General features: G+C 48.4%; 1 protein-coding gene across 5 annotated transcripts in view; it reads left to right on the top strand.

Annotated features, from left to right (window-relative positions):
• Window positions 1-262: 262 nt before the first annotated feature.
• PLEKHA2 (pleckstrin homology domain containing A2) overlaps window positions 263-22914 on the top strand; it is a 55601-nt gene continuing 32949 nt past the window's right edge. Inside the window, exons 1-3 of one of the 5 annotated variants that reach the window (XM_046648527.1) lie at window positions 263-511; window positions 871-945; window positions 11374-11537. In XM_046648527.1, the coding sequence (XP_046504483.1) occupies window positions 11397-11537 (141 nt within the window). In that variant the 5' untranslated portion in view covers window positions 263-511; window positions 871-945; window positions 11374-11396. Of the gene's footprint in view, window positions 540-851; window positions 946-11373; window positions 11538-22914 lie in introns of all 5 variants that reach the window. The other 4 variants (XM_046648526.1, XM_046648525.1, XM_046648528.1 and 1 more) reach the window with 4 other exon arrangements.

Below are 22914 nucleotides of genomic sequence, written 5' to 3'. Positions count from 1 at the left end.
AATGGGGTGAAAGAGAGAGCCGCGCTGCGGCCGCCTCCCTCCTGCTAGGATGCCCTTGGCCCCCAGCCGCTTTCCCGCTCCGGACACCTGCTGCCCGGGGCTTGGCGGCGGAGGCTGGGCCTCCCTCTGCGCCGCCGCCGCCGCGAGGGGGCCCGGCGGGCGCCGGGCGGGCAGGCAGGCTCCGGGGCAGCCTCGCGGGCGCCCCGCCCCGCCTCCTCCGCGCAGCCCGCGGCGCCCGGCCGCGCCCCCTCCCAGCCCGCGGCGCCCCGGCACCCCTCTCCTCCCCCGGCGGGCTCGGTGGAGCATTGTACTCACATCCGGGGCTGGGTTTTGCTTTAATGCGAAACGTAATTAACCCGGAAAAAAGAGCCGAGAGACAAGAGAGAAGGAGGGGTGGGGGGTGGGGGAGAGGAGCGAGAGGAGCGAGAGACACCGAGAGTTTGGCAGCGACATAAAGAAATCCCCCGAGAGCGACGGCCCTGCCGGCCGGAGAGGCGCGTCCCACCCCGATGTAAGGCACCCTGCCCCTGCACGGCGGGGTAAGTTGGGCGCCCTCGCGGGCCTGGGAGCGGAGAGGCGCGGAGGGGCGCGCGGGGCCGGCGATGGCTGGGGCGCAGGGGGAGTCCGGGCAGGGGCGCCGGCCCTGCTGGCTGACGGCGAAGGGGAGCTCGCTGCAGCCCCTGGCCGCCTCCTCTAGCCCCGGGAAAGCCCGGAGCGCAGCCCCTCCTCCAGTCCTCTGGAGCGTCCGGGGTGTCCAAGGTCGCCACCGCCAGGGGTCGGGCTGCGGGGGTGGGGCCGCTGGCAGGGTGGGGGCGGGTGATCTGCTGAGCTGCATTTTCTCACGTTTGCAGCGGCGAAACTTCTCTGCAGGTTCTGGCGCTGGAGCACCGGCCCCGCCACGACTGCCGGGGCTGCGAGTAGGGCAGGAGAGCAGAGAACGTCCAGGCAAGTCCCTTGGGCACGGATTGGGCCGTGGGGACTCTTCTTTCTCTTCCCCTATTCCCTTATTACGTGACAGGCCTAGAATGCGCCTCGAGGGAGATCCCTTCCTTTCCTCTGGGGCCAGTCCGGGCCCTTGGGCTTCTGGAACTCCAGGCTATGGGAGTGTCTTGAAGGAAACCTGTCCTAAAGTGCAGGTTCGGTGCCAGGTTGGGAGAGCACCTCGAGAGGAGCTGTCTGTCTCTCTCTCACCAACTTCTTCCTCACCTCACACGCTTACCTTTTCTGCTCCAGTTCTGAGCTATTTCATCAAATTAAAAAAAAAAAAAAAAAAAAAGAGGCCTTGTAGGAAGGAAAAGTGTCTCGGCACCTCCAGAGAGGAGGCGCAGCAGGGCCACCTCCACTTGGGACTCACGTCTCCTCCCCCAGGACAGCCCTGCCCCCTGCCTTTCGCCTCGTTTCCTTCCTTCTTGGTGAGTATGGTTTCAAGCTCTGTCTTCCCCTTCTAACTCCCTCTGGTGTCCTCCTCCTATCCTTCTTTGGGACTCCAAATGGGATTTTTCAGAGGAGAGTAAACAGCAGAGAAGAGGGAGGGAACAAGCCTTCTACCAGGATGCCGGCTGTGGCTCTTGGAGGCACCTCAGCGCACTGAGTTGCACTTGGGCTGAAGTTCCAAAATTGTACTCGTATTGTTCTTAATATATCTGACTCCGTTGGTCCCTTCTCCTCCTTTCTGGAACTTCATCATTTTTCTTTGTTTGGTGGCAAAGCCTTCAGAAACAGTAAAGCCAAAGATCTTGAAAGAACAGAAGTGTTTACTATTTCAGTTGCACTCAGTTGACGTTATTGGATAATAAGGACATGAAAGGTACTGATGAACAGAACGCAGCCCCTGTCTTCAGGGAGCTTACGGTCTCATGGAGGACACAGGCTATATGCACGTGCCTAGAGCACAAAGCGGATTGCTAAAATAGAGATCCAGCGTGCTCTGAGAAACCAGAGGAGGCTTTTAAAAAGCATCATCATCATTTCAAATATTAGCCTTCTCCATTGTGTGCCCCTTGAAGGCAGGTGACTTTTGCCATAGCAAAGGTCTAGCTTGTGGTTTAGAACCTGTGGCCAGGCCAGTGTATGATATCTACTAGGTGCTAAGTAAATGTTTGCTGAATGAGTGAATGAATAAATGCAAGCGCATGAGTTGTTTGCACCTGTCCAAACGGAAGAAAAAAGAACAGTGTGGCAGTGCCTCAAGCCTGTAGAGATTCGGTCCACCAAGCTGGTTCGTGAGGGTTTACTTTGGATGTTGCCTTTAGACCTAAGAATCCTTTTGCTCTTTTTGTGAGCCCCATCTTTTACAATGCGTGGTGGCACTCCTAGTGGAGTTCCAGCTAGCTGATGGGAACGCTGCTCACTTCACAGATGGGTAGTCACATGGGTATTGATTTGGAAACCACCTGCCATTTGGTGGAGGGTGCAAACCTCCTTTTCCCTTGTTGTTGGTGCCTTCTCTCTTCTGTATAAGGAAGTAGGGCCTGCAAATCCTATCATGTCATCATAGTGAGCTGAACTGTGTTCAGCTTGGTATTTTACTGAGGTTAAAATAAATCCTGAAGAGACTGCAAAAGTGGGAAGGGGGAGGCATCAGCTGGATCAGCCAAGCCCCCCTGAGCAGGCCTGCTGCTGGCCTGCCGGGTGTTTGCTGGAAGTGCTGGGACGCCAGGAAGACCCAAGCAGCAGGAGTGCTGTCTTCGTTGTGTGCCTCCAGCTGGTACTTCATTGATTTCCTGTCTTCTTTATGGGGCAGCTGGATAGGTGGGTGATGCCCTGTTAAAAGGCTGGAGTGTCCCAAATTAGATCTTACCATGGGCCACAGTGCCTTAAATATTCCTCCTGATTCACTGAGACTACTGTGGCACTGCTTATTCTGGCTGATACAGTCCTAGAGCTTGGAAAAGAGGGCCTGGGTGCTGGGACACTGGGTGCCCTGCCTCTTCTGTCTTCCCACCAGGAGCAGTTGGGTTGCCTTACTTTCAGTTTTCCGTCTGCCTTTGTGAGCTGGGTAGGACTTGGGCAATCTAATCTGTTAGGCTTTGGAAAGGAAGGAAGCAGAGCAAATATTATAGTGTGACAGCCTATGGGAAGAGAAGAATCCTAGCCCTGCCCAATATAAGCCCATTATTGAGACAGGGAATTGGACAGGGCAGGGAGATAGGGTGGCTGAGAGGTGGGAGGGCTGGGGTCCCTGCCTTCCCGTTCTGAGGAGGCCTGTGCTTGGTGGGGTATAATTGGAAGACCCCACTGACCTTTATTCCGAATCTTGGGTTGCTCTGCTCTCCCCTCCTCTGGCTCCTACTGTTAAGCCCATTCAACCTGTTAGGCTTTATGACTTACCTTCCTGCTGAAAGTCCTTCTCTGCCCTGAAGCCCAGTTGACTGAAGTGACTTGCAGAGGCTTAAAGGTTGCTTTGGGCTTTCTCACTCTGGGGTGGAGCTCCTGACACTGCCCGGTGTGGGCAAAAGGCTTTCAGCTTTGGGCCTGTGGTGCGCCTTTCTGCCCCGAGAGGCCGGCCTGCTGAGATAAACAGGGTGGGAAGCCAGGTCTTCTTGTCCTTACACGCTTGAGAAACAGTGCAGTTAACGTGCAAAGGCTGGGGCTCACTGTGCCATCAGCTGGGACTCAGATTTGGCCATCTACTTGCAAAGTGGTGGGGGCGGAGCAGGACACAGCTCCAGAGTCCCTTCCCTGGAGCCTGATAGGCGTGCCTGGGTTCTGTTCACTCTCTGCAGAGCCTGGCCAAGATGGAGTCTGTGGATCTCTTGGTTTTTTTAACCTCTTGGAGAATTTGAGAGACATAAAATATGATGGTTCTTGGAGTAGCAGGAAGGGTACAGGAAGCTTATGCCTTTCCTTGTGAGGGATCTCAGGGTCGTGGCCCTTCTATTGATATTAGCTGACTGATATTTGCGGGGTAGACATGGCCCGTGGCGCTGCCTGCCCCGGGTCAAGCAGCTGCTTTGTGGTAGTAATGGTGATCTTGTACTCCTTGTGAGGCGCTTCACACACACACAGACACACACACACACACATATCTTAGCAACACATTTGCCCAGTGTTCACCCTTTACCAGACCTACTGTGAAGTGCTTTTCACACATTATTTCATTTAATCAGCGCAGCAACCTTTGAAATAGGTACAGTGATTCCCTCCATTTTGCGAAGGAGGAAATAGGCCCAGGAGAGTTCAGAAGAGTCTGCGTGACTCTGAACCCTGTGCCGTTTCACTTCACTCTGCTGCCTCGGTGGCAACTGGAATCAGCCCACCCTTTTCCATGGTCATCTTCTTGCCAGGGTTTTGTCGGATGCCCTCATGGATCCCTGTCACCTGCATGTCCTCCTTGCCACACCCAGCCCCTGCTCTTTCCCTGAATCCAGACATGGGAGCACTCACCGTTAGCCAGATACACATAGGCCATCTACACTTTGCCCGGCACTTCGCAAGAGCCTGGTACGTAGGAGAAAAAATGACATTTTCTTTTTATTCTCCTACTGCCCGTGTTTTAGTGGGTGGCACGGTCAAGTTTTAAACGAAGATTGTAGCTCCAGGTCTCCTATGTGGCTGTGGTTAGGAAGCCCTACCGTGAAACTGAATTCATTGTGTCTTCTGACTGCCGGGACTTGCACGGTTCTGAAAGTTGGAGATCTCAGTTTTTATGGGCTATTTATAAACCAGTTGTGGCTGCTCGCCTGCACTGGTAAGCTCTCTGGTGGAGGTGGTCTAAGGAGCCTTGAGCCACAGGCAGGCCTTTGTCTCCTGTCGGCTCCAATGAGCACACTTTCTCTCAACACAGAGGAGGCTGCTGAGACAGTCATGAGTGTTTAACGTATTTTGTTGTGTTTGGCAGCGTTGTTGCGGTGGTGTCAACGTTCACTTACTCCTGCCTTTTCCCCAATATTTTTTCCCTTAAAAATTCCTTCTTGAGTGTCTCTTGCCCTCCACTCAGAGTTCTCGGGTCCACTGGGGACTGGGCTGTGTGTCAGCTGGACCCCTTTTCTTAGCCTCCCTGTTCCTGCACATGTTTGCATTCCTCACCCTGCACTTCCGCTGGGAACGTGTTCTCGGTACATTCCCTTCCCTGTCCCATTATTCTCCCGCCTTACGCTATTTGGAATTCGCTCTTATGACAGTTTCAAAATGCAGTGATATTATAACGGTAGGAAATAGATGCTCCCGCACTTCCTAAGTTATCCTCTTGGCCACCTCTCAGGGATGTGTTCTGAAAGAGCTGTACTGCTGTTTGTTGTTATTGTGGTTTTTACTAGGCCCTGGGCATTGCTGAGGCTGCACAATACACACTGATGTACACTGCAGACTTAAACACGGGTGAACTCTCTTTTCATATGGCCTATGCATATCTAGCAAGAGTTGTGACTGCTCTTAAGCTCCACACCCCAGTTCCTGTCTGCTGTATTACAGTCCTCTCGGAGACCTCTGATGTCATTTCCCGATAAACTTTCTCCTGTAGAAGTTTAGCAGTTTCCTGTTGGTATCCCTCTCGCTCACCACCAATGCTGCCATCTCCAGCTCCCACCCTAGGAGGGTAACGAGACAGGAGATGCACTTACTGCCTGCTCCACTACGTGTCAAGACGTGCCTTCCTGACTGTTTCTGAAGCAAAATTCCTGACGTTACATCCTGCCAACACAAATAAATGTGAAAGAAAAATTTCCAAATCTAAAAAATGAATTAATTTCTTTTTCATTTTTGAGATATCGGTGGTTATGGTGGATTATTTCAAAATGGGGCCAACACCATTTAAGCTTTATCTCTGTTGTCACTTTCTCTCGTTTTTATTTACCTCAGAAGTGTCAGAGCCGTCAGGCAGATGAATCTCCTTTCTTTCACTCTATTCTTTCCTGCATCTCCAAACTACGTTAGTGGTCTTAAAATAAGACATCCAAAACAGCAAGCCACTGCTTTCATGCCTTAATAGCTCTATAGGTTTTCTTTTTGAAAAAAATCTATATTTATCCATCTCTTCATTCATCTATCCAGCCATTTATTTAAAAATGTCAACCCCATCTTCCAAGTTTCAAGAAGGAAAATTCTACTGGGTGTCTCTGTCGGGGTCTCTGCTTCCTTTTCCCAGAGCGCTGGGCAGTAGAGGAATAGAGGCATCAGCCTGGGTGTGAATATTCCCCTAGCCTCAAGGACAGAGATCTTCTATGAAGACCAGAGAGTAAGGAACCAAACCCGCAGGGGAAGAAATAAGCCTCTCTAAGAGGATGTTGCAATAGGAAGTAAGAAACCCAGCTAGATTAGAGGTTGCCAAGACCCTCTGGGTAGGTACCTGGCTCTTGGGCAATTTTGATGGGTGGGATATTGCTTTATTAGATTTAAGACTTTGAAACACCAAACAAGTCCCAAGAGAACTATAATTTAGGCAAGGTTTTGCTTGTTTGTGGACTCCGGAGAATTGAGAAATATATTCTCAGCTTCAAAATTTATATGCTAGAGATAGCAGTGCTTTCCTCCCTACTAAATAAAGTAACACACATCCCCTGTAGGAAATTTGGAGAATACGGGAAATATAGAGAAGTAAATAAAATTTACCCATAACCCATAGATAATAACTGCTAATATTTTGGTCTTTGTATGTCAGTCTTTTTCTATCCAGATATAGAAATACAAAAGTAATATTTAGAGGTTGAGATCATATTATAAATCATATTATATCTTTAAACAACTTATCATGATATGGTTTCTCCCTAATTCATTTAAAATCACTTGAAAACATAGTTTTTAGTGATTGTGTAACATTTCCTTATATGAATGTCCCATAATTTAATTATTCCCTAATCATTGGGACATTCAGGGCATTTCCAACTTTTTGTTATTATAAATTCTATTGGAGTTGCCATCTTTTTATTTTAATCTTTGTTTGCATCTTTATTTACTTGGATGGAATCCTAGAAGTAGAATTACTGGGTCAAAGAGTATGAACATTTTTAGCTCTCTTGTTACATATTGCCAGAGATTTCTTTCCAGAAAGCTTCACACTCCTGTCCCAGGTGTAAAGAATTCTAGGAAATTTTTTCAGGTAGATGACATTGAAACATTTGTTTCAAGCGGCAGTCTTCTCTTTACGTTTTAACCCCTCTGGTACCTCTGTCTCCCATTGGGGCATGTTTTGTTTTCTTAGAGTCTTGGTCCCAGCTGTCTCTTGTATGTGAATGAGCCTGATAAAGATGTCAGTTGCCTCAATTTCTAAGGGGCGGTTTTATTCTTGGCTTGAATCTCCTCCAGTGATGGAACCTAAGGCATTGAAATAGGCAGTAGAGGAGATATTTTGGCCAGAGATGTCTCCCAGTGCCCCTCATCTCATTCTAAGAGAGACAGCCATTGACTCTGTTTTCTCTTGAGGTTCATCTGGTCAACTGGCCAATGTTGGCCAGGATCCTTGGTTTAATCGACATTTAACCCATTTCCTGCTACTGATCAATGAGTAACTTTGTGCAAATTCGTTTTCTTTCTGAAGTTTCACTTTTACAATAAATTATTTAACATTTTTTCATTTGCAGCACATACCTAGGAGCTTATATACTGAAGAAATCTAGATCATATAGAACTCCCTTCTTTTCTATTTTAATTTTTATTAAAATACATTAGTTATTTGTATTATGTGAGACCATGTTTTGGTTTGGTTTGGTTTGGTTTGGCGTGTATGTGGGGGGAGGCAATTGATTGCGTGTACACATAATTTTGATTTGCATTTAACAAAGTCTGGGAAGGCTGATGAAGCAGGAAACAAACATGAAAATATGTTCAGCCTCACTGAGCATCATTATATATTTAAAACTAGCAACAGTTTAAAATAATGAGAACATTTAATGTATATGAGATTATAGCGATGGTAACAATATATTGCTGACTGCAATGTAAACAGATGAAATATTTTTAGAAAGCAATTTTGTAATAGCCCTCAAGAATTGTCAAAGATCATAACCTATGATCTAGTCATGTTATTACTTGGACTTTTTGCTGGTTCCGTGTAAAAGAAGAGACAAAGCATGAAAATATGAATTTTAGCATTAGAAAAATTGGATGTAATCTAACTGTCTAATCATAGAGAAATGGTTAAGTAAATTATAGTAAATCTGGTCCAGAAACATTATGCAATCATTAAAAACAATGATTATAAAGACTGTAGCAACATGGAACATGTTTTTGATATAGTTTAGAATTTTAAAAAGGCCAATTATGTGGACAGGGGCATGAAAAAGCATGCAAAAGTGAAAACAGTTGCCTATCGTGATTTTTTTTAAATGCAAACATTGTTATATTGTGATTTTTGCACTAAAAACGGAAAACACTAGGGAGATTTGGGATGGTTTGGCAAGATAGGATGCTGAGTGGGGTGGCCGAGGTCCCTTCCTACACAAATATTCTGTGCTCTTTGTCATCCATGTGTTGTGAAGGCTAAGAAGCTATTGGCTGGGTGATTTTGCTATGATATTAGAGCAAAGGTGAGGGAGCCAGCCCGAGAGAGGGCTATCCAGTGCTCTCAGCCAGTGAGGACACTCTGCACATTGTCCTGGGAGAGGAAGGGAGAATCATTACCAGGGTGTGGGGCTCAGGACATGGGGTGAGGAGCAAGTTGTAGGACAAACCGCCCAATGTTGCACTCCACCCAATAGTTTTACACTGGGGAACTCAGTTTAACAAGAAATTTAAGACAACAGGTGATTTTAGAGAGTCAGAAAATGGCTAAAACTATATAGCTTGTAAGAGTTGAAAGCTTTGCTTTGGTCTTGCTAGGGGAATTTTGGGGTGACACTATGTGTGCATCAAGGTGTTTTTTCCCTCCCCTTAAGCACGATTGCTAGCTCTTCCCTTTTCTCCCTCCCTGCCCTGTTGTTGGGGCTGGGCATGGGGTTGCAGTGTTAACTGGATTGGGGGCCTCTCTGGGAACAAAAGGAGGAGGCAGCAGAGACTTGGAAGATGATGGTGACAGGTTGAAGATGCAGGGAGAGGGGGATTGGGGGCTGGGGAGTGCCAGACTCTCTCTACCAAATCTTAGCAGCTGTTGTGACAAGGGATACACACATGGGATCAGAATGAACTGTCGCAGGATTGGGGCTTGGGAGCTCAGGTTTGTGTTTTGTGTACCATCTTTTGAGTACCTCCCTCTGCTGTGGTCGGCTGGTTATAAGCACGTTTCCCTGTGATGCTCGGTTCTCCTGCAGCCGAGCCTTCCCCCAACCTCCCACATTCTTGGTGAGCTCTGTGACTCAGCTGCTTCTCAGGACAACTGAGCAGATTTTTGCTGGGGAGAGAACCACAGTTAGGAACTGTTGGAACCAGAATTCTTCCTTTTATTCCCTTTCTTTTGGTACACGAGGGTCCTCTCCCACCCATGGATCCATGCAAATGGGAAGCCCCCTCAATAAAAGTAGACTTTTGGGGGATTTCAGAAAGAGCAGCTTCTCCAGTCTCTGACTTGAGAAAAAGGCATGATTAATCCTGTAGGCTGAGCAGGGAACATTGGAAAGCCAGCATGAATCTGGATGCCGTGCTTCCAAAGGAGCCTGGAGACAGTTGACTCTGTTATCCCATGCAGTTCGTAAGCTTTCTCTTAGAGATGTCCCAGGAAGGGCACCAGCCCTGAAGCCCCTAGAAATTCTGTTTCCAGTGCCTGAGCTGGCGTCAAGGGAACTTGAGTTTTCCTAGGGGTGGGTGAGCTCCCTCATCCCAGCCAGACAGCTGTGTCCTCTCCCTGTAAGTCTGACCCAGCTTTTCTCCATGGGACTTCTGATTCCCTGGAGGGGAAGCTGCATCCTTTCTCAGGCATATGCTCCCTCCCCAGCCAACACCAGGCCTCTTGCCTTCCCATCTCTGACCCAGTGTCTGCGAGGAGACTTAACGTTCCTCCCATGGTGTTTGTTCCTCACTCTTGGCTCCAGCCCGTCTCTTTCCCTCTCCTGAACTCACGCTTGCCCTGCTGTGGAACTGGAGCTCACTGGCAGCTTAGGCAGGGAAGGCGCCGAGCAGCAGGGCATCTGGCTGCCGTGATGCTGCTATGTGCCCGGCGTTTCTCCCCTCTGCTCCCACCGTTGCCCTCCGCTTCCCTGTACTGCCACTTGCTTCTCCTCTGCCATCTTCTTAAACCTCCTCTTTCCGCGTTTTATCTTTTTCTCACCTCCTCTCTCTTGCTTCTGCTCCGTTTTCTTCCTCTTCAGCTGTAGTCTTCCACCTTTGTGCTGTTTCCCTGCCTGCGTCTTTACTCTTTGTCCCCCATCGTTACCCAGCGAGTAGCTGTGAGATCCCCTGACCCGTCTCCCTTCTGAGTCATCTGTCCCTGTTTGGATTCTGGCCTGACCTTACTTGGAATCAAGAGATTCACCGTTCCCTGATATCCTTCTCTGTGTGTGGTGGGTGAGGGAGGGGGTCACGTTTTTCTTGAGACATCTTCTCAACACTGCAGGGCCCCTTGTGGGGGTGGGAGAGGACAGACCACACCACCAGTCGACCCCCCACCCCCTTAGAATCAGCCTAATCCCCTGGGAATGTGGGACTTGCTCCCGCCCCCGGCCTGGAAGGCTGCGGGTGTGGCATCTCGGTAGCTTACTTGCTGACCCAGGGTTGTGGTGCGGGGAATGGCTCTAAGCCAGCTGTCTCACACTTTTGCTTAGCTGTGGACTGAGGGCCATGATGGACTTGGGCCACAGTAAAGCAGGGCCAGTGGTGGGTGTTGTCTGTCCTTGAAAGTCTGAATGTCGTGTGGTGTTTTCTGACACCTGTGGGACCACAATATTGGGCATCCAGGTTGGGTGTAACTGTGGTGGAAAATGCTCATCTTTGAACCAGAGCTTAAATCCTTTCTGAGATAGTTTCTTTATGTATAAAATTAGGTCATGGTCTACTTTACAAGGCTTTTGTGAAGAGTAATAATAATACCTACTGCATGTGCCAAGCACTTAATTCTCACCAGAATCTTGTGAGGGTTAGGTACTGTTGTTATCCCCATTTTACAGATGCAGAAACTGAGGCACGGAAGGATGAGACAGTTTGTAGTCACACAGTTAGTAAGTGGCCCAAACTGGAATTTGAACCCAGGCCCCTGACCCAAAGCCTAGGCTCATATCCTCTGTATATGTAAAGTTGCCTGACGCTCTGCGTGGCACACAGTGGAGCCTCAGGAAAGGTCGTTTAATACGTGTTAGTGGTTTTTGGTGACTGCTTACAGAATGGAATTGATGGAGGATTCCAGGGTCTGGTTGGGGTGGAACGTTGGGTGCCCTGGGGAAGGAAGCTGATGGAGAGAGTGCCGGCCTCGCTCCTCGCAGAGGTGGATCATGGCAAAGTGAGGTTCTGACAGGTCCTGAGCCCGGCCCGCTTCCCCCTCCTCACCAGTGTCTCCCCCCTCCTGCTGTGCAGGGTGATGTGAGCAGAGCCCAGGAATGCCTTATGTGGATCGGCAGAACCGAATCTGTGGGTTTCTGGACATCGAGGAGAATGAGAACAGCGGCAAGTTTCTGCGGAGGTACTTTATTCTGGACACCCAGGCCAACTGCCTTCTCTGGTACATGGACAACCCCCAGGTGAGAGGCCACGTGGGAAGGTGGCAGGGCGGCCGGCTGCCCATCGTTGCCCGGCAGGAATGCACACGGGCTTAGCCTCAAGGGCTTCATCTCTCACGGGCAGCACCAGTCTGCTGGTCAGTAAGGAGGGAAAAAACCCGTAACGCATACGCACATGCACACACGCACACAAGCGCACAGTCACACACGCACAGGAAGCCATCCCAGATCTTAGCTTGAGGAGAAAGAAGCTCATCTCTCCTGACCCTGGGGATCTGGTGTCTTTTCTCATGCTCAGGAATTTAACACTTGCAAAAGTCAGGCAGAGGCCGGCCAGGCGAGGTCAGGTCTCCCAGGCCTGGCTTGCCTCCTCTCACCTCTGTTGGTAGGGCTGTGGCCTCATGGCCACTCCTGCTCTTCCAGTCTGGGGCCCCTCCCCAGCAGAGAATGTGACCTGGTTCCCTGACTGGACGAGTGTTGACCTTCTTTGGTCTCTTGCATCAGAGAATCGGAATCCTGGTTTGGAGTTGACCTTGGAAGTCACCTAGTTTTGCTTCCTCATGCTACAGATGGAGAAAGAACTGAGTCTCCGACGTTGGAATTGCCTTTGGCAAGCACATCACGAGAATTAGGTGACTTGCATAGCATTTTGTGGCAGTCAGGCACAAAGATGGGGGCCCCCAAAGTTTTATTACTGTGCCTGGGAGTCCCTGGCGTCGTCACTGGTCCTGGAAAAAGTTGCTCTCCCCTTGACTTGGGATCTTGTCTTTTTTTCTGGCACTGTGTGTGGTGTTGGCTCATTTCTTTCCACTGCCCTGAAGCAGTCTGTGGAAGGAGGCCCCAAAGACTGGCATGGCCTCTCAACAGCAAGATCGTGGGTCACAGCCATTTTGGGGCAGGGTGGGTGTGGGGCTGAAATCCAGCTCTGGTCCAGAGACTTGGGAAGAGGAATATCTGAGTGTTGGGGGATGGATTTGTGCTTTAGGATGTGAAGTGGAAAAGTCTTGTGAGTCGCTAGGTTGTTAACCAGGGACTAACCCTCTAGAGGCCTTTGGCATTCATCCTCTGGGTTTGATGGCTGAGAGAAAACGCTATCGATACAGAAAACATACTTAGGTCAGCTGCCACTAATTGCGTTCTCCAGGAAAGGCTTAACTCAAAATAGAACTGTGCCCCCTGTTTCACCCCGCATTCCTGATAACCCTGCTGTTGAATACTTACATTGACAGTGCTGAGCATGCAGAATGAGAGCTACGTACCGACACTCACACCCCTGCCTTAGTCCGGAATGCTTACTTCTTACAATGTTTTGGTCTTGGGTTTGCCTTTGGGCCCTGCTGTGTCATTTTCCTGCCTTTGCCTTTCTGCACAGGTGTCCACAGCTGGGTCAACAGATCCACTGTGAAAGGTGCCACTTCCACGCTGGTGGAGGAGCCTGGAATCAAGTCTTCGTTGCCAGTAGTCTTGGCTTCTGGCCTGCCCGGGATAAGTCTCAGGCGACTTGTGGCCTTTGGGTCTTATCATTCCCTTTTCCTTTTTCTCCCTTTGTGTAACTTCTCCCGCTCATCAGCCATATTAGTTCAGGTAATTCGAGTGGATTTCATCCTGGCTTACCTGCTTGGGACCAGGCTTCCTACTAGGACCGTTCTTACCCCAGACTCACTTGCTTGGGGAATCCTGCATCTCTGTTGCCAGCCTCCTCCCCGAGAGCTGGACCCTCCTTCGTACCCTGGGCCACAGGCTGAGAGTCTTGCTGTCAGTGACATGTCACCCAGGACCACATCGTTACCATCTTGGTAATGTTGCCAGTTGTCAGGACTTCCCTTGCTCTGTCCTGCCCTCTGATTTGACTGTCCCTTGGTTCCAGAACCTGCACTAACCTGGGATGCTGGGCCTCGGGCGCCCTTACTGAGATCTCTGGGGTCAGCCTCTGCAGCAGGTTCCACCACCCTGCCCGGGGCAGCCTCCTGCGCTTCCCTGCCAGCTGAGCTCTCAGGCTGCTCCTTGTGCTGGAGCTTTCTTTGAGTCTGAGTTACCAAATAGAACCTGTGGCCCCTGCTGGAGGTTCTTTACACTTTCCCTGGAAGTAGAGATTTCAGCTGGCTCAGCATATGCCTAAAAAAGGAGCGTCTTGCTGTGACATAGCAATAGTTCAGAACATTTTACTTCTTCAGTTGTTGGCTTAGCTCTTTGTTATGTTAATGGCCAAACAGCCATTCTAGATTTAAGAGTGGAGATTTTTCTAAGTTGTAAAATACTATTAGCAAACATTTATTGCCAGATGCCAAGCACTGTTCTAAAGACTTCACTGGGTTTTCATTTCATTCTGACGACAAATCTTATTGGTGGGTATTATTATCCTCGTTCTATCGGTCAGGTGGGTGAGGCAGAGAGGGAGGAAGTTTGTCCTGGTTACATAATAAGAAAGTGGCAGAGCCAGGGTTCTAACCCTGGCAGTCTGACTCCAGTTCCCCTGCTGTTATTGCTGATAATGAGGCAGTCATCTTAATGTTGCTTGAGAGGAAGGGAAGCCTTCAAAGGTTGTCTCTGATTAAGAAAGAAAAGCCAGAGGATTCTCAGGGCTGGGAGATCCTGGAGGCCAGGGAGCTCATCTGGTTTAGCTTTTGATCCATAATGTCCAGCATTTGTGAAATGTGTGCTCATCGACTGAATAAATTAACATTCTAAAGAGGGCCAGGTAAGGAGGCTGTCAGAAAGGAGGTCTTTATGAAATGCAGTGTCCCACACCGCTCTCCTGGCCTAAACTGAAGGGAAGCCCTGCAGAGTGGGGCAAAGCAGCGTGCTGGGAGTCAGGAGAAGATGGGTGAGAGGTGATCCCCACGAGCACATAGGGGGTTTTTGGTCTGTCCCTATGGAGAAAGGCACGGGGAACTGTTTGGTCCCTGAACATCTTACTTTTACGGGGAAAAGGAGACACTTGATATGATATCTTAGTTATTTCATAGGCATTAATAAGCAGGGGATTTTCTGAACCCAGGTCTCTGATCTTTGCCTGTTCAAGCCCCTTGGTAGTTGGTGTTTATGGAACCTGTCTTTACTACCCCTGTTACTACTATTATCACTAAGTGCAGGTTATCCTTGCTGAGTGGTTGCCTTATACCAGCCGTTGTGTGAAAGGCTTTACGTATGTTGCCTCATTAGGTCCTCTCGATAATCCTGGGACTCAGGGACTGTTAGCACTCTCGCGGTACTCAGCAAGGTGCAGAGAAGTTCAGCGACTTGTTCAGGGTTGCCCAGGTGGTGAGTACAGAGCTGGAGTTGGAGCCAGGTCTGTCTGACTGTGGAGTCTGTACACTTCACCTCTGTCCGCTTCCTTCCTCCTGCTGCTATTTGTGCGCAGCCCTGCGCAAAGTTCTGTAAACGATGTGGAGGTGAAGTCGGGGAGGTCTTTACACCAGGAAGCTTCAGGTTTAGTTGGGGAGATGAAAACAACACACACAAAACTATGGTGCTAAAAATCCCAGTCTACCTTTATGACAAGACAGCGTCTCATTCAGTTGAACGGCCCAGATGCCAACAGTTTGGTTGAAGGAGAAGAGGTCATAGTTTCCCCTGCTGCTGCCCATCCAGGGAATATGTAGGGCCTGGGGCTGGAGACTCAGCTGGAAAGTTTTCAGGCCTGAGAGACAAGAGATCAAGGGTCAGATCCTGGCTTCACCACTCTGCGGTTTTGTATGTCAGGCACGTCGTTTGTCCTCCCTGGGCTGTGGGCACTTGAGCTGATCCTTCCCATGGCCATAGCCCTTCATTTCGTGAAGGGGGAAGAACAGAGCAAGGTCCTGGAGGTCAGCAGTTATTTAACACAGATTTGCTAAACGTGCCCTGTGTGCCAGACGCCAGTCTAGATGCTGAGGCCACAACAGAGAACACCACCAAGCCTTTGCCTTTGTGGAGTGTACACTGTAGCTGGGGAAGCAGATGGTTAAATAAAAATGTGGCCCGGAGGGCTGCAAGGCACCCCTTCATAGAGGGGATGGTGCTAGATCCAGATCTGGAAGGATGGGTGAGATTAGAGCAATTGTTACTACAAGTGATGCACATTTATAGAGCACCTCACGGCTTTTGGAGTGTTTTCACGCACAATAGCTTATTTGACTGTTACGCACCCCGTCCTAAGCAGAGAGAAGGGGAAGAGGAGGGCATTCTAAGCAAGGGAACCAGCGGTCATTGTGAGGCAGAGGCAGCACCAGGGAGGGAAGGGAGCTTACCCGGTTAGAGGGTGTTTACAGCCGGGTTTCCCAGAAGACCCCAAGACAAGATCTGTGGCAAGTTCTTTATGAAGGAAATGTTCCCCTGAGACTGGCAAGAGCCTAGGAAGCAGGACAGGGAAGGGGAGGAAGCCAGAAGAGGGTGTGAGCTCAGGAGAAGTCTGCAAAAGGTACGCCTTAGCCTGATGCTCAGGGGTTCGCAGTAAGTTAGGCCAGAGAGTTGTCCCGAGGGAGCAGGGCTTCTGCATGCCCTGCTGGACGGTCGCGGTTCCAGCTCTACAAATGTGGGCACACGGCTCCCATATCCTAGAGGCAGCCCTCGGAAGCAGAGCTGCAGGAGCCACCATTGTGAGCATAGCCAAACAGCGACAGAGTTAGGAGGCTGGCGACAGTGTCTGCCCACGGGGTGTATCATAGCTGCGTGTTAGGGTCAGCATGTGTAGACCAGGTCCAGCCTTGAATGCCTGACAGAATTTAGAGTCGATGTGGTAAAGTAAGGAATAAAGGTTTATAATACGGGTGGTGGTCACACAAACTGATATAGGCTGAAACCCATTATCTATAAAGGACTGCTATAAATGGAAAATTTCAAAATTATTGATTATGGCCACTGATATGGCTGATGCATTTAAAAATCAATATGCTGGCAACATCAAGCACACAAATAATTCTTGAATAGAAACAAACATTGGCTGGATTTCCCTTAAAATATTACTCTGATATTATGGCACCAGCACTTGTATCTTAATTTGACGTTGGTTCCTGTCATGAGAGAGGAGATGAAGTTCCTTAATAGGCTGCTCTACATTATTGCTGTGACCTACGAGTAACTATGTCTCAGTTGCACAGCAACGCTCAGTTCCACCCTTCTCATGCCCAGTTGGCTAAGTAATTGCACAGCTGAATTATATAGCTTTGAACAAAGGATAAAGAGAAGCATGAAAACAGTGTTGCGCTAGATTGTTGTTCTTGTCAAATTTACTCTGTAAGATGTATTTTCTTTCTTTTGCCAAAAAACACTCAGATGTTTTTACTTTCCAAAGACCATGATGTGAATCATGGAACATAATATCCAAAAAGATTGTATCTCTGCCTCTCTCTGCGAAGTTTGGGCCCTTCCATTTTTGCTTTTTTTTTTTTTTTTAAATAAGTTGAAAGCAGTTCTTTCCATTAAAAGAGGCAGAGCTTTAGCTATGTTGACCAAAAGATGGATATTTGGCTGCATTGTAGTAGAAAGAATACAGAAGAGTGGTAGGAAATTATATTAATGCATAATGTATAGTGGACAATAGTTTTGTCTTAAAGACTAAGTGAAAATTGGTGTTTTTAAAAAAAAATTACATTTTCTGTACCAGAAGACTCCTTGAGAAAAATTTGGCTGAAATCCAACAATATTTAAAAGATTTTTGTGTAATATGCTTCAGCTTGTCAAAATGCCAAGAAGCAGTAAGATAACTTTCTTTAAAAAATGGCCAATGCGTGCACATGGTACAAAATTCAAAATGTGGGAAAGCTGATGTGGTGACAACTTTCTCCTCCCCATTCCAGTCCCCCAGCCACATATTCCCCTAGCCAGAGGCAACCAGTATTACTAGTTTCTTGTGTGTCTCTCCAGAGATATTCTCTGGATATAGAAGCATCAAGATAACTTTCAAATCTTCAGCAATTGTTTGGGCAAGGTATTTTTAATTCATGGATTTTGTGTAATTGGTATATTAACTATCCATGTGGACACACGATTTCAAGAGTTAAGAGGAATTTCTGGCATGCTTTTGTCCATAGTGTGTTAGAGTAAGAATGCAGAATTCCATTGGGGAAAAAAAATCTCAAAAGAAGATTTCAAGCGACAGATCTGTACTTTCACCAAAATGCAAATTCTGCCAAGGGTAAATTATGAAATTAGTGTTTTTAGAATTAAAATTATACATGGACTTTTTGAGAGTTAAAAAAATACTGTAAGTGCAATTTTGTTTTATGTGTTTTCTGTAGTAGTCTTATTTTTTTAAACAATTCTTGTTTTTATAACAAGATGTACTTTGTCTAAATTAAAAAGAAGTAAAAACTAAGCGGCCATGACATGGGACAGTCATGTTAAGAGTTAGCACTCCTCGGTGTTAAAGTCCAAGCCGCTAGAGAGAGAGAAGCTGTGAAACTCAGCAGACGTCTTACTAACACAGAACCATGGTGATGCCTGTTTAAGTTTTCTTAAAATTCATCTTTGGTTATATTGTTATGTTTTGCTTTACATTTTAACCTTCAGCATTCATTTAGTACATCTAGGATATATATCTTTTTTATATATTTATGTATCTACTTATATACAAAAGAATGCCATTTTAGTGTTAAAATGTCTCTAAGGCAAAGCAGGCAATTATATGTTTGCGAGCAGGGCTGCATATTAGATTTTGCTTCAGAGCCCATTTTTATTATTTCAGCTGAGCATAGGACAACTTGATGAATACATTCATTAGGAAAACATCTGTTTTTGTGAGCCTCTTGTCCTCATCTGCAAAATAGGGGTAATGAGATGAATTATTTCTGTTTCTGACTAGTTGCTGTGCACATTAAACAGTAATGCATGTCAAGTGCTTTGATAAACTCTAAAGTGCTACAGAGATGTTACTTGTTAAGAAAGTTTGTTCTGGCAGTGTCATCAGGATGGATGGGGAAGTGGGGGGAGCCTGGAGGTGGAGATGACAGCCAGAAATTTGTCCTAGAGTTTCCTGATATGTCTGCGGTGGTGGTGTGGTGGGAATGGAGAGGAAAGGGAAGATTTAAAGGCCGTATGAAGGAAGAAAATGACGGGCTTGCTCTCTGATCAGAGGGTGAAAGAGAATAGTCAAAGGTTTAATACCTGGTTGACTGGGGAGAGAAGGTGGAGCTGCTGACAGAGAGGGGGAAGTTGAGAAGGGAACCAATTAGAGGGTGGAAGGGAAATGACGATTGAGTTTGAGGCAAATGTGGAGGAGGCTGAGTTAAGGAAAGGGGTGAAGGAATTGACTTATTGAGGTTTAGATGGCCAGTAGTTAGAATCTTGGACTGTCCAGGGGCTTATCTAGAGGCCCAGGCCTTTGACCATGTCTTTAGGTCACTATCACCAGGATTGGAAGAGGAGGTAGAGGAGCTGGGGAATGTGGTGGCCAGGAGACTTACGTCATGGAGTCCCTCCCGGCTAAAGCCAGTGCTGGTATATGTCAACAAGAAAGGGACATCAGAGAAGAGAATGAAAGCATTACAGCAATGCAGCAATTTACGATGTAGAACGCACTTCTCATTAGGGGAAGGGTTAAGTGCATGTTTTGAGCTGGAGAATGGGGAGAGTAGGCATGGGCGTTTCACCTCTCCTCAAGTTACTATCAGGAAGTGGAGCTACAGGGTGGAGGGGAGGGGGTGTGTTAGATACCAGAGCAGCAGGTAAAGCCACTGTCTGGGTCACCTAAGGCCTGGGCATAGCTTGGTTACTTTCCTTTTGGTTATTCTCTCATGCCCGGGTAAGGGCTGTGGAATGTGGGACAGAGGGAATTACACCCTCCCCTCCGTTTCCATCATGCTGCTCTTCTTAGGCAAGTCCTTCTTTTCTGAGAGTCTCTGCCTGGCCTTGGCTTTTGGTGGTTTGAGCTGTGGTTTCTGCCTGTGGGCAGCTATGGTGGCTCATGCCCCAGCTGTGGGATTTCCATGTACATTCCCCTCCTCCCACTAGTTAACCAGCAAGCTGGTTTTGACTGCCTGCTGTGTTCCTTGCTGTCTGCTAGGCTCCCCAGAGGGATACAGAGAAGGTAAGAGGGCACCAGCATCTCTCCTTCCTCCTTTCTACTCTCTGAATCCCTGGTCTTTTGGAGTTTGGCACCCAAGAGCCAGTTTGACCAGTTCCTGCCCTGCCCAGCTTGGGCAACTATATAGGGCCTCTTTCAGTGTAACCCTGCTGGTCCTGCTCTTGTATTTATCTTTCATTGGTAATCAACTCTTAGATAATGAGCAGGTCCTTGTGCATTTGAAGGATTGTCTCATGGGAGGTGGCCTGGTATAGAAGAAAGTGCATGGGATTTGAGAATCAGGAAGGGTTGGGTTTCACTACGGGCCTGGCTACTCAGTACTTGCGTGACCTTGGGCAAGTGGCTTCACCTGGTTCATCCTTCGTTTCTTCGTCTGTAAAATGGGATTGTTAGGATTAAGCGACAGTGTGCAAAAGTAGCTAGCAGCAGGCCTGGTGCATAATAGACTCTAAATATGTGTCGGTTTCCTTCTTCCCCTCTCAGGTTGTGCTTTGCTCAAGCTCCAGATCAGTGTTAGGAGTTATGAGCTCTGTCTGTCTTCATCTGGCTGCTCCTTGAGGAAGTCACTTTCCCAAGTTGAGCCTTAGAGGACTCCCATGGTGACTGACCAGGCATGCACAGAGCCTTTGAGTGCTGACATTCTGTGAATTGATGAATCTGTAGTTGGGTCCTCTGGTCATTTCTGAGCTTCTTGTTTCTCTTACTAGAAGTTAGGAAAATTTTTCTGTTTCAACAAGAAGTAATGTTGCTTCCAGAAAGAAGGCTTACCACAGGAGGTGGGTCACCCAGTGGGCACCTCAGCTCCTTGCTTGATGATGGAAAAGAATAAACCCTGTGCTTTCCACTCATGGGGCGTGGGAGATCCTTTGAGGTCCTTGGTAGCAGAAGAACATTTGAGCAAAAAACAAGGCCATCCTCGCCAGTGATGGCTGCTAGCCCTTGTGGCAGTGGAATCTCCTTTCTCTCTCCTTGCCCACTGCCCTGCTCTTCTCTTCCTCTTCCCTGTTCACTGCTGGTGCAGCAGTCAGCGTCACTGGTTGGCCGCAGCTGGGTGTGGCCATTTCTCTCACCAGCTGCTGCATCTCCATTGCAGAGTCGGCAGGACCGGCCGGTGTCTACAGCAGTGGTCCTCAAACCTGGCAGCATGGTGGGATCACCTGGGAACTTTAAAAACATACAGGTGCCTGGTCCCTACCCCAGATCAGATAACACCCTGGGGATGAAGCATGGGCATCAGGTTGTTTAAAAATCTCCCCAGGTGACTTACATAGCAGCCTTCGCACCAACCTGTCTCCACTCTGCTCAGATTCTATCATTTCAGATGCTTTCTGTCCTCCTTCCTAGCCCATTCCTCAACTCCGTCTCCCCAAGTCCTTTACTCTGTCTTTGTTGGGACTCAGTCCTTTCATGCACCCTCCACCCAATTCCTATCCCACAGGAACCTTGCCCCAGGTCATGGGAACTGAAAACTCAAGTGAAACCCAAGTTCGAAATATGAACAAACCTTCCCAAAGAAATATTGTCTGCCAGCGGTGGGTAGAGGTCTCCCGTTACTCTCTGACTGTAGCAGGCTTTCATGGACTGGTTTGGGAACTTAACCACCGTGCAAATGGTGTTTCATTTAAAAATTGAGGAGTACGCTGTGTAGAGGAATAAGATTCTACTCATGTCCTCAACGTGCTTAAAGTCTAGTTAAGAAGAGACAGTAGGGTATCCTCCAGTATAGAATCCAGGGATAGGTTTTGTCATGTAGACCAGTTGTTCTCCAACTTGGGCCTATTTAGGGATCATTTGGTAGCATTTAAAAAAATGTACTTGTTCTGACCACATTCCACTTGATTCCGATTCAGTGCTTTGTGGGTGAGGCTTGAGCCTGGGCCTTTTAAAATGAGCTCCCAGGAGATTCTGATGTGCACCAAAGTTGGCAAAGGGTCAGTGTACGTGAATTCAGAGAGGAGGGAGGTCGTGGCAGGCTGCAGCGGTGGAGAAGGCTTCGTGAAGGTGGGTCCTCGTTTTGTCCTTTCCTTAGAGGGTATGTTCTGTGGCCAGGAGAGGAAGCTGGCAAAGGCTCCCCCGCCCGCTCTGACACCCTGCCCCTCCCCAGGTGCTGTTTCTTGGTGTTCCTGCCCTGGCACTTGACTTTTGAGGCCTTCAGCTCAGGCATGTTGGCACATTCTTTCTTGACCAGGAAGTGTCTGCCTGGGGCTGCCACACTGGCAGCCAGCTGTCACCATGAATCTCCTAGGTCCAGTAATTGGAGTGGACACTGACTCGTCACTTTGCATCAAGCCTCAGTGATCCTGGGGCTGTTTTCGCCTGTCATTTATTTTCCCCTGGGGTGGGGAGGAAGGTGGGGGGAAGCTGCATTTTCAGACATTCGTCATATTTTCCTGGCTTCTCATGGTGGAGAGAGGAGGTACTTGTGAGCCTAGGAGCAGACTGTGGATGAAGGGAGTGAGGACACCGCTCCCCCGCCTGTCCCATAGCTGGGTCCAGAGAACTGCTATGTCTTTCCCTCTGAAGTGGGAGAGCTAAAGTGAGGGCAGGGGACTGAGGGTGGAGCAACCCTGGAGAGGTGGAGGGGACAAAGTAGCTGAAATCTGATCAGCTCATATCTGTCATTACTTGTGGGTTAGTGCCCAGATAGTTCCCCAAATCCCACTTCATCACTCATAATTCAAGATAGGGCTCTGGAGGCCTTTGGACTGTGGTTTGGGGTGAGGAGAGTGAGTTGTGCAAGAGCAGCCCTGAGACTTGGCATCTGCATCTTGTAATTAGTGTTGTGGGTCGGGGATAGGAACTACCATGTGCTCAGCTCTCTCTGTGTATTTTCATGTAATTCTCACAACAGGCTTATGAAACAGGGCTTATTATCTGCATTTATAGGTAAAGAAACTTGCCTACAGTCATAGGGCGATAATGTTGCAGCTAGAATATCAGCAGCTCAAGCTTGTTCACTTACACTGTGCTGCTTCTAGGGCACTGGGGTGGAAGTCAGGGAGCCTGAGCTATAGTTTGGGTCTACCGCCAATTATGTGACCTGGTACAAATCCCCCCACTCATGAGTCACTTCACTCAGGTGCAAAATAGGGGGCTGGGGGTGGGCCAGGTGCTCAGTGTCCAGCAGAGGCTGTGGCTCCATGTGTCGCTGGAGGCCATGCCGATGTGGGGTGGCCTTTGGCAGTCTCACTGCGTGTGGAGCTGTCTTTGCTCGGAGTGGATCAGGTTCTCCTCTGGACAGTGTCAGTTACTCACTGGTCTTTTGGGTGCTGTGGCTCCTTTCTGGACTCTGATTTAGGGGTACAAGCCCTATCTCTTTTTCCCCCATAGAGGTTTCCTAAAAGAATAAACAAATTGCAGTCACTATGTAGTTGAAAAAAGTGTGTCAATCAAATC

The sequence above is a fragment of the Equus quagga genome, chromosome 22 (assembly GCF_021613505.1).
Source record: "Equus quagga isolate Etosha38 chromosome 22, UCLA_HA_Equagga_1.0, whole genome shotgun sequence".
NCBI classification, from domain to species: Eukaryota; Metazoa; Chordata; class Mammalia; order Perissodactyla; family Equidae; genus Equus; species Equus quagga.
The sequence above is the reverse complement of the archived record's forward strand: the minus strand, read 5'-3'. Positions and strand labels throughout refer to the sequence as shown.